At 45.7% G+C, this 12,135-nt stretch overlaps 1 protein-coding gene across 1 annotated transcript in view; it reads left to right on the forward strand.

The window, feature by feature from the left end:
• The window catches only part of NOTCH2 (notch receptor 2), a 134,576-nt gene that overhangs the window by 92,224 nt on the left and 30,217 nt on the right, over nt 1-12,135 (forward strand). Inside the window, 7 exon segments of the mRNA XM_030571978.1 lie at nt 523-665; nt 668-723; nt 3,634-3,703; nt 3,706-3,753; nt 3,756-3,788; nt 5,666-5,850; nt 8,154-8,286. Coding sequence (XP_030427838.1) covers nt 523-665; nt 668-723; nt 3,634-3,703; nt 3,706-3,753; nt 3,756-3,788; nt 5,666-5,850; nt 8,154-8,286 — 668 coding nt within the window.

The raw sequence follows: 12,135 nt of genomic DNA on the forward strand, positions 1-12,135 counted from the left end.
TTAAATTGAGATTGGGTGTCTCTCCAGAGACATGCTTCTAGCTCAACTAGAAGTCATGGGCTTGATGCTGGAATCAACTTGGTCAAAGATGCAGAGATTAAGGCCAGAAGAGACCATTATAATCATCTAGTCTGACCTGCTGTGTAACACAGGCCATAGAATTTCACCAACTCTAATCCCACCACCATGAGAACTCTCCTCTGCTTAAATGACACTAGTTCCTCTCCATTTCGGTCACATGGTTACACATTGGTATGGAATGCCTCTGCCCATGCTGTACCCTAATCTCTGGAGAACTAGGCTAGTGGCTCTATCACAGCACAAAATTCACAGTATGACAACAATGGAGTGGACTGACAAAGCTGTAGTAAGTATGCTGTAGGCCACCCAAGGGACAGAGCAGATGATCCAATACAGCTGTTATCTCTCTGTTGTCTGTATGTCCTATTAAAATCTTTGGCTGTCAGTTAACTTGCAGTTTGTCATAGCTGAGTTTTGTTTTCATGTTTATTTATTTTTCAGTTCTTGTTTCAATGGAGCCACTTGTGTGGATGGGATCAACTCCTTTTCCTGCCAGTGCCCAGTGGGGTTCACTGGGGCCTTCTGCCTGATGGAAATTAATGAATGCAATTCCCATCCTTGTTTGAACAAAGGGACTTGTGTGGATAGACGGGGACCTACCAGTGCATCTGTCCCTTGGGTTACACTGGGAAAGACTGCCAAGTAAGTGGCATTGAGTTCAGACTGTTACAGCAATTCTTTTGTCTGGTCGGTTCTCACTTAGCATTTTCATTTGAACTGTTACACAGCAGAAACAGTGTACAGCTGGTGTAGACACGGCTCACTATGTCTAGTACGTTCTGTGATAAAGTCTCTGACCCTGCTAAAACCCTGTTCTAACAGGGGCTTCTTATGCTTCCAACATTGGGTATTCCACACAGCTTAGGTCTGTCCACTTTAGCAGCCACACCATGTTCAATCACAATTTTGGAGGGAGGAAACCATATCTGTTAACAGAGGAGGCACACGCTCTGTAGAGAAGACAGCATTGAGACTTTTCCGGGTTAGTTCTCTACTCAAACCAGAGGAGGTACTAGCTCTGAATATAGTGATGACTGGGTTTCATTCCTGTGTGTAAACTTGCCTTGCTTGAGGTCAGAGTCTGTGTTTAAATGAGGTAGACCCCACTTGGATGGAAAAACACAGATCTGGGTAACAAAGCCCACAATTAGCTGTAGTAACTATATAACAACTTCCTGGTAACTATGGCCTTAGTCTACACTGCAAACTTATACTAGTATAACTATGTGCTCAGGGTATGGATTTTCAACACCCAGAGCAACATATACCAACCTAACCCCTGGTGTAGACAGCACTATGTCTATGGGAGGGCTTCTCACATCAACACAGATACTTCCTCTCGAGGAGATGGGTTACGTACACTCTTCAGTCGCCATAGGTAGCATTTTCACTGGCAGCTGTGCCCCTGCGCACTATACATTTAGACAAGCCCTATGATAGAATGCGGCTATGTGTTCTCAAACAAAGTAAAGTTTTCCACAAAGAACCAATCAAGGTAATTGGAACAAACATCTTGTCTGGGTCACAGACATCAAGGAAACTCCTTGTATGGGAATAATGACATGATCATCCAGTGCATTAGATTCAGTAAAACTAATATAGCAAAATGAAGCGGTTTTGAATTCAGTAAGTGGTTTCCCATTGTACAGTACCTGTAATAAACGTCAAAGCTGCTGCTCTGTTCTGCAAAAGATTCAGCAGTGATTACCAAACATCTCTGCATAAATTTGACATAACATGACTGAAGTTTAAGGAAGTGGTAGGAAGCAAGCAACTGAACTGAGTTATAGACTCATAGACTTTAGGGTCAGAAGGGACCAATATGATCATCTAGTCTGACCTCCTGCACAAAGCAGGCCACAGAACCCTACCCATCCACTTCTATAACAAACCCCTAACCTATGTCCGAGTTATGAAGTCTTCAAATTGTGGTTTGAAGACCTCAAGCTGCAGAGAATCCACCAGCAAGTGACCCATGCCCCATGCTGCAGAGGAAGGCGAAAAACCTCCAGGGCCTCTGCCAACTCTGCCCTGGAGGAAAATTCTTCTCGACCTCAATATGGCAATCAGTTAAACCCTGAGCATATGGGCAAGACTCACCAGCCAGCACTCAGGAAAGAATTCTCTGCAGTAACTCAGATCCCATCCCATCCAACATCAAAACTGATAAAGCTGATAACATTCAAACAGTGTTTGAATTTTACTTCCGAAAGGATTCATGCTTATCTCAGTCTTGCCACTCAGTTCTTTTAACTGCAGAAAATCTGTGTTAATTCAAATAAAATGTGTCATTGAATGAAACTTGGCTTATTGATGTGGACATAGAGCACTAAGTTTCATTCTGCCAGTAAGACATTTGCGATGCTACTGTAATTGAAACATAGTCATGATGCTCTAGGTCTCTGTTCCAGCCTTGCAACAGTGAGCTTCAGCATTGGCTTCATTCAAGAGCAGGCTGATGAGCTCGGTCATTTATAAAGTGTCAAGTATCGGGGGTAACCGTGTTAGTCTGATCCACAAAACAAGGAGGAGTCTGGTAGCTCCAAAGCGTGTCTTTTCACGAGTAGAAGTTGGTCCAATAAAAGGTATTACCCCTCACCCACCTTGTCTCTGTGTTATCTCAGGACAGATATGTTGGAGTGGCAAGCCTAATTAGTTGAGTGGGAACTCAGTTGTTTTCCCTCTTTCATACAGAATTGGAAATTCTTTATTGAACAATGCATTCCTTGTTTATGTTTAGGAAATCTATAAGCCCCAGTATTCTTTTATCCCTTTACCAAGAGTGTGGAATGTTGGGGAAATTTGAACTAAACTGCAGGAAAGCAGGAGAATTCAGAAGAATGAGCTCTTGCAAAGGGGAGAATAAATAGACAGGGGAAGCTAGTGAGGCAGGTGGTGGAGGCAAAGCACATAAATGACTTTGACATCTCACTCCCCTTCTGGAAAAGTAAGAATTGAGGTGTGGGGATTCAGTGAAAAATGTGGATTCTGGGATTGTAACTTACTGAGGCTTCCTGATAATGTGAAGGAGGGAGCCTAGGAAGAGGCAAAAATGATTCTCCAAGGCTTAGATGTGAGAAACATTTTAACAAATCCATCATTGAAATTAAATTTTCATGCTTCCATGGTAATATTACTTCTCTGTCCGCCTGCTCACTTTGCTGATGGCATGTATCACCTTGGTTCAGTCAGGGAGGATCCCAGGTGAGAGCTCAAAAGTCGGCAGCATGCTTCCTTTTTCAGTGCTTGGAACATCGGTTCTGCTGAGTTTGCCTGGACAAAGGAAGCATGTATCTGAGATCAGAGTACCCTCTTGGAGCCAGGTATCTCTCTGGTTTCATCGAGAGGAAGACTCAGGCAGGTGACACTGTCCCAGTCTGCCATAGTGACAAACTGACATTGCATGCACTGTTTGGATTCAGAGACTTAGAGACAGGTCCTATCAAGGAGTTGGCTGGCTAGCTGATGGGGAATTTCCTTTGCAGTGCCTTCTCCAACCTACTGCTTTGAATACGGTTTTTCTACTCTCAGTTGTTTGACCTGTTTTTTCAGACACTCATGGATCTGTGCAGCAAGTCTCCCTGTAAGAACAAAGGCACATTGCGTCCAGAGGAGAAACCCAGTCTCAATGCATCTGTCCACCTGGTTGGACTGGCACCTATTGTGATGTGCCCACGTCTCCTGTCAGGTGGCTGCATCACAGAGGGGTAAGTAGTGCTCTTCTGTGCTTGTAGCAAACAGTAGTTCTCAAAGTATTGTCATTGCAGATCTCCCCTGCTGAGATGCATTTGGAATCTGGGACATGTTGGCCCTTATGGGGCCACAGAGAAGCAGTATTAAGCTGTGGAAGGCTCTAGGGATGGTTTTATAAGGAGATATGGCCCCCAGACACCCTCTGTCCCTTCCCCATTGAAGCATTAAGTCCAAACTCCCCTCTGATTCATTCAGTTTGTTTATTCAACACTTTTCTTCTCCCTAGTTAGGGGACTAGTTCTCAGGGAAAGCTAGCCAGAGCTCACACACTCCGAAGTCTGTGTTCACAGAATCATAGAATATTAGGGTTAGAAGAGACCTCAGGAGGTCATCTAGTCCAATTCCCTGCTCAGAGCAGGACCAACTAAATCATACCAACCCGGGCTTTGTCAAGCCAGGCCTTAAAAACCTCTAAGGATGGAGATTCCGCCACCTCCCTGGGTACCCCATTTCAGTGCGTCACCACCCTCCCAGTGAAATAGTGTTTCCTAATATCCAACCTAGACTTCCCGCCCTGGAACTTGAGACCACTGCTTCTCGTTCTGTCATCTGCCACCATTAAGAACTGTCTAGCTCCATCCTCTTTGGAACCCCCCTTCAGGTAGTTGAAGACTGCTATCAAATCCCCCTTCACTCTTTTCTCTTCTGCAGACTAAATAACCCCAGTTCCCTCAGCCTCTCCTCGTAAGTCATGTGCCCCAGCCCCCTAACCATTTTTGTTGCCCTCCACTGGACTCTCCAATTTGTCCCTATCCCTTCTGTAGTAGGGGGACCAAAACTGGTCTCAAAACTCCAGGTGTGGCCTCACCAGTGCGGAATAGAGATGAATAATCACTTCCCTCGATCTCCTGGCAATGCTCCTACTAATACAGCCCAATATGCCATTGGCCTTCTTGGCAACAAGGGACACTGTTGACTCATATACAGTTTCTCATCCACTGTAATCCCCAGGTCCTTTTCTGCAGAATGGCTGCTTAACCAGTCGGTCCCCAGCCTGTAGCGGTGCATGTGATTCTTCATTCCTAAGTGCAGGACTCTGCACTTGTCCTTGTTGAACTTCATCAGATTTTTTTTTTCAGTGTTCAGGGTTTCAATAATCTCTGTTCCGTAAGGGCTGCCCCTTTGAATACTGTTGGACTAATTTGTTTTTGTGCCCTTCTGGTGAATCCCCAAAAGACCAGTTGAAACCCTGCCCTGCTTGTAGGTGAAAGAGGTCTGTTACACATCCGATGCCTTAAATATGTGGTTGAGGGATATTGGTCATCAACCTATAGCTGCTTCATCTGCCTACAACTTTTGGGCCCATACTCCATTACCGAATTCAAATAATGCAAATGGAAAAAATCTGATGCTTATGGAATGTGCTCCAGAGTCTTCCTAGAAGAGTCATCTTGGAACAAATCCAATTTTGGTTCCAAGAATGTCTGGAAGAGGTATTCTCAATACAAGGGGTAAGAAGGGCTTCTCCAGCAGGTGATGAGAATGGGGTGGAAACCAGCCTTTGCACACTTCGTTTTATGTACATTTTAGACTGAGACTCACCAAGTAGCAAAATATCTAGTGATATGAATAAAAGTATCCAAGCTGGCATTGCCAGTCATTGTCTGCCATGGGGCTAGTGGCAATTTCCTGTCCAGAATCTGGGTGATTCTTTGTCTGGGTGAGCAGTCTTTTTTAAAGAATAGTTCCTGGGGTAGAAGTTTTGTGTAGGCTGGATCTAGCTGTAAGTATTCCCAGGTGAACTCGTGACTATGAGGGTGCTTGGAAGCATTTTCTCTGAAATGTTACTTTGAGATGGCTGCTTACTTTGCTTAATTAATTTTTATTGTAGGAGTCCCCGTGGACCAATTGTGTCAACATTCTGGCATTTGCCTTGATGTGGGAAACAGTCATCGCTGCCAATGCGGCATGGGCTACACTGGCAGCTACTGTGAAGAGCAGTTGGATGAATGCACCTCCAATCCATGCCAGAACGGTGCCACCTGCAGTGACTATCTCAGGGGATATCAGTGTGAGGTAAAGCTGGAGGATACATAAGGGACAAAAGGAAGATGCTTAGCTCTTACTAACCTCCATTTTCATTGTACAGATCTTCACTCACATCCTATCATTCTTACTGTGATCTGTTTCCCATAATGGTTACCAACTCCTTTGCAAGTGTATCTGATCATTTCCCAAACAACACTGAGACCTGGGGCATGTCTACACTTGCCATTTAAAGCAGAAAAAGTCCCTTTTTTTGCTCAAAAACCATGGGAGCATCTACACTTGCCAATGACTTTTTGCAACAAAACTCAGAAGTTTCACTGCAAAAAGAAAACCACCTCCATGAGAGGCATACAGCTCTTATCGGTGATGCCTTTGTGGTGAAGTGCAATGAAGACACATTCTTCCTGTTTACACAGCTTTTAGCCTCCAGAGGATGTCCCACAGTGCCTGGGCGACCACTCTAGCCAGCAGCTCTGCTGCTCTTATGCCAGGTAAACAGACATCCACCCCTCCCCCTGTAAAGCCCCGGGAACTTCGAAACTCCCCTTCCTGTTTTCTTGGCAAGTGCTCACTTATCTGGTCAGGTAGCAATGCCTGCTCCAGGGAGCAAGTGATCCCCTGCCTGGAGTCATGCTGAGCTACTGGAACTTATCAGTGTTTGGAGAGAGGAGGCTGTGCAGGGACCCAGGATTCCCGTGATCACCTCCCACCCTTTCCCACAAGACCCATCATCAAACTGGAGAGAGCTGCACTGTGGGATAGCTGCCCTAGAGTGCTGCTCTCATCTTCAATGGAAGTACTGCTAATGTAAACACTCTCTGACCCCTGAGGAATTAATTGAGTACACAAACCAGCCCTTTACTTTCACCAATTCCCGATCACCGGTGAAATTTACAGTGCAAAAACTTTGCAAGTGTAGACATACCCTTACTCAAGTTGTGTTTGGTATGCACAAGACTTACCCAAGACAATTACTGTAAGCAGAGAGTGACAATTAAAGACCAGTGTGTGCCCTCGTAGGGTAGAGCAGTCGTTCTCAAACTTTTATGCTGGTGACCCCTTTCACATAGCAAGCCTCTGAGTGCAACCTCCCTATAAATTAAAAACACTTTTTATATATTTAACACAATTATAAATGCTGGAGGCAAAAGAAGGTTTAGGGTGGAGGCTGATCGTGACACCCCCCATGTAATAACCTCGTGACCCCCTGAGGGGTCCCGACCCCCAGTTTGAGAACCCCTGGGGTAGAGGAAGGTGTTGGGTCCTTGCTCCTTCTCGAGGAGAATAAGTGCCATGTTAATAACATTTTCCAATTATATTTAAAGAGAGAAGTTCTATGTACCAGTTAGTCATAGCCCAAAGCTCTAAAGCTATTAGAAATGTTGTCAAACAGCAAAACAAGGTTTCATTTGGCAAAAAATACAGTTAATACACCTGAGAATAAGTTGTAACTTGGATACTGGCAGGGAGGGAGGCAGCACTCCAGAAGGACCTTCCGGCTTGTAGTGGACAGTATTCAGTATAAGGCGATATGGTAGCTAGTTACTAAAATGTTATGCCCCCAGGTGGATGGATTTCCTCACCTCTCCCATCCCTGACTTCTGTGATTACATGAAAATAAACTAGAACATAGTACAAAATTTCTTATGCTCATCTTGCTAGGGAAGTGTGTCCACGTCCTCTCCCTGATCCCTATAGCTGATATACAGGGCTGCGTGAATTGACTCCAGAGGTTATTGTGTCCAACCCTCATTTCCAGGCCCTTGAGAATGGTGGTACATGCAGGATCTTGGAGGTACATTTCCTGAGGTGGTTGCATTTACATAACACTTAAAACACAAGTCAACTTCTACAGCAGCTGAATCTAATCAGGAGTTCCATGGGTGTCATGTGAGATTCTAGTATGCAATGTAGTTGTAGCGATGTCAGTCCCCAGATATTAGAGAGAGAAGGTGTGGGAGGTAATATCTTTTATTGGACCTGAAGAAGAGCTCTTAAAAGCTTGTCTCTCTCACCAACTGAAGCTGGTCCAATAAAAGATATCACCTCACCCACCTTGTTTCTCTCATGTGCATCCTGTAAGCTGTCCACAGGAGCAAGATTGTTCACCTTCAGACATTCAATACTTCCTTCCTCACATTCTGTGCTTGGTTACCTCTGCTGTTCCGCTGAAATCACTGACGTTGCACTGCAACTAATTAGGGCAGCATTTGGCTCACAGAGTAGTTTGTCCTGTTTTAGCCTAGGATGTGTCAATCTCAAAGTATGCTACTGTGTTCATGCTGGATGAAGATTATTTATTTACACTTGTTTGGTTTTTATACCGATAGTGTGTGCCAGGGTACCAAGGAGTCAACTGTGAATACGAAGTGGATGAGTGCCAGTTCCAGCCCTGCCAGAATGGAGGAACCTGCATTGATCTTGTCAATCATTTCATTTGCTCCTGTCCACCAGGAACTCGAGGTAGGAAACTCAGCAATTATGTAAAAGCTGCAAGAGGCACTTTCTGTTCTGGTGGACTGGCTTTAATGCCATAGAGTTCCCAGGGCTTATTGTACTTCCTCATGAAGAGGGCTGTTGAGTCAAGCACTCTGAGTACCTGAGAGACACACACATCTTCCCTATTACCTTAAAAAAGGAACTGGATAAATTATAACATCAAGAATTATTTTAACCAGGATGGTATTAGCTGTGTAAAAAGTGTGTTTAGTGCTTGCATAACTCCAGTGTCCTTTGTTCTTCAAGTTCTTAAGATTTCAGCCTCCACTTAACCTCAGTCATGGAATCCTTTTCTGGGAAGGAAGTTTGAACAAATCTGGTCTAACCTGTTCCACTGCAGCTAGACTGATTTTGATTACCCCATAGTCATCTAACAGTTGGCAAGCTTATATATTTCAGTGATGGTGATTCCATAACCTTCATTGATAGCGTGTTTGATATAACGTTTGCTCAATTTAATCTCCATTTTCCCTGCTGTACATTAAGCTGCTACTGTTAGTATCGCCATAGTAGATATAGAGAAAGGAGTTATAAAGTGCACATGGGATCAAATGTTTTCACTAGTCATCAAATACTTATCTCCCCTTAGTCATTTTCCAAACAAAACATGCCTGGTTCATTCAGCTTTTCTGTGTAGATTTTGTTTCCCAAACCAGTTATAAACTTTTTGTCTTCCTCTGAATCATCATCAGTTTCTTTCCTGAAGTGTGATACCCTTACTGGAGCACAGTTCTCCAGGTAAGGCCAAATTTGTGCCAGGTAGAGCTGAATAGATGGCTCAGACCTTAAACAGGATTATACAACTGCATAAACCACTTGCTGTGTGTTATTAAACTCTACCCCAATTCAGATCACACACTAATATGAGTGCCCAGCAAGGATCCCCAGTCTAGATAATCACTTATTCCGACGTGAACCACTTTATATTTTTATTGAATTTCATTTATTGTTTTCAACCCATTACCTCAATTCAAAGATGATTTTGTATTTCAATCCTATATACCTAGATATTAGGATATGCTGGCATAAATTATGTTGCTCAGCGGTGTGAAAACACACACACTCCGAGTGACATATGTTACACCGACATAAGCACTCGTGTACATGGCACTGTGTCGGCGAAAGAACTTCTGCGGCTCATGGTGGTTTTATTATGCTGATGGGAGTGCGCTCTACCTTTGGCATAGAGTATTTTCATCAGACATGCTACAGCGGCACTGTGCATGTAGACATGACTTTGTCCGCCTGTCTAAATACTGTGACAAAGTCCCTCCTCTACCTTGGTGGGTCCTGCGCTTATTGGCAGATTTGCTCACCTCAGTGATCTTCCCCCGCAGTCCGGATCAATTCCTCCTGTGTCTGATCAGGAGTTGGGAGGCTTGGGGGGAACCCAGGCCCGCCCTCTACTCCGGGTTCCAGCCGAGGGCCCTGTGGATTGCAGCTGTCTATAGTGCCTCTTGTAACAGCTGCATGACAGCTACAACTCCCTGGGCTACATCCCCATGGCCTCCTCCAAACACCTTCTTTATCCTCACCACAGGACCTTCCCCCAGGTGTCTGATAACGCTTGTCCTCCTTAGTCCTCCAGCAGCACACCCTCTCACTCTCAGCCCTTGCGCCTCTTGCTCCCAGCTCCTCACACACACTTCCTCTCCTCTGGGTCCTCCTCCCTTGACTGGAGTGAGCTCCTTTTTAAACCCAGGTGCCCTGATTGGCCTGCCTTAATTGGCTGCAGGCGTTCTAATCAGCCTATCTGCCTTAATTGGTTCTAGCAGGTTCCTGATTACTCTAGTGCAGCCCCTGCTCTGGTCACTCAGGGAACAGAAAACTACTCATCCAGTGACCAATATATTTGCCCTCTACCAGACTCCTGTACCCCACTGGCCTGAGTCTGTCACAATACTTAGAAAGACAAGGTGGGGGCGATAATTTCTTTGATTGGACCAACTTCTGTTGGTGAAAGAGAGATGCTTTCGAGCTACACAGAGCTCTTCTTCAGGTCTAGGAAAGGTACTCAAGCCACGTCTACAGGAGCACTTATGTCAGCAAAACTTTTGTCACTTGGGGATGTGAAAAAACACCCCCCTGAGTGACGTAAGTTACACTGACATAAGCGTTCATGTGCACAGCACTGTGTTGATGGGAGAGCATCTCCCTACTTCCTTATACTGAAGTAATTCTGTAGTGCAGACCTGCCCTTAATTGCCAGAAGCTGAGCTTTCATTCAGAGTTGCTGATACAATGTATGTATGGATGCCAGCTATTTTCAAGCCAAGCTTTTTGGGCATGGTGTATCTGAGTTCATACACATTCTTTTGGAGTTCTTTAACTTGCAAGTGCTGCTGAGTTGCTAATCCTGAGGAAAATGTCCAAAGGAAAATGAGTTCTGAGTTCAAAGGAATGAAAAAACTGATAAATGAGCGTCTTAGAACAGGGGTGGGCAAACCATGGCCCAACGGCCAGATCCGGCCTATCAGGTCTTTGGATCTGTCCCGTGATATTTCCACCCCTGTGGCCATGCCCCTGGGGGAGAGGAGGGTAGAGGGCTCCGCGCGCTGCCCTCGCCTGCAGGCACGACTGCCTGCAGCCCTCATTGGCTGGGAATGGGGAACTGTGGCCAATGGGAGCTTTGGGGGGGTACCCGCTGGCAAGGGCAGTGCATAGAACCCTTCCCCCCACCCCCAGGGGCTGCAGGGACGTGGTGCCGGGTGCTTCTGGGAGCAGCTTGCAGCCAGAGCAAGCAGAGAGCCTGCCTTAGCCCTGCTGTGCGCTGCTGCCACCCCAGAGTAAGTGGCGCTAGGCTGGAGCCTGCACCCCAACCCCCTGCCCTGAGCCCCCTGCTGCCCCCAACCTCTTGCCTTGAGCCCCTTCCTGCACACCACACCCCCTCCAACACCCCACACTCCCTCCTGCAACCCAACCCCCTGCCCCAGCCCTACATTCATGGCCCTGCATGCAATATCTCCACCCATATGTGGCCCTCGGTCCAAAAGGTTTGCCCACCCCGGTCCTAGAGACAGAAAATTTGATTAAAATCTTGCATCCTAGAGGCCGAAAATTAGACAAGTTCTGTGTAAATTAGACCCCAAAGAGCTGTATTATCTCTAAATAAAAAAACAGTGTTTGAGGTCCTTGATGAAGATAGCCGTTTCCGTGCACATATTGGGAGTGGCCAAACAAAAAGAGCTGGCAACTTCTGGCATTGTCTGTTCAACTGGCAAGACTATTTTCCATTTGGTCACTTATTCATAACTTAGTGTATTTGAGTCTTGACCATTTGCAAACTGTGCTCATATGTATTTTGGTTGGAGATCAAAATCTGCTGAGTTTCCAATGCATCCGTATTTATAAGTGTTGTAGGAGCAGCAGTAATCTGTATGCTCTGTATAACCTGTATGCTCAAAAGGTCTGTTACACTCTCCCCCCCACCCCACTTTTGTCTCCTCTCCCTCTTTGAATACCAGTGAAGTGGCTTTCCCCCACCCCTCCCTCCTGGAATGCTTGTGGGATGAATGGACTGCTTAAACAGCTGGAAGATCAGAAGAGCTCCTAGATAGACAAGATGTCTGGGACTCTAATTAGGCAGCACTCACACACCCAATGCATGGACACTGCATGGACACTGGCTGAGGTGGAGTGTGACCAACCAGATGCAGCCAAGTCATCTCTAGTCTCAGGCCATGAGGAGCAGGTCCTTAAAAGGGGAAGGGGCCATGTGCTCAGGAGTGCACTCACAAGCTTGTACCTCCCATGGAGGCCCTTCGCCTGGCCAGTGGTTCGCTGCATTGCATTCCATCGTGCCTCAGGAAGACT

Source organism: Gopherus evgoodei, chromosome 8 (assembly GCF_007399415.2).
Source record: "Gopherus evgoodei ecotype Sinaloan lineage chromosome 8, rGopEvg1_v1.p, whole genome shotgun sequence".
In the NCBI taxonomy this organism is placed as follows: domain Eukaryota; kingdom Metazoa; phylum Chordata; order Testudines; family Testudinidae; genus Gopherus; species Gopherus evgoodei.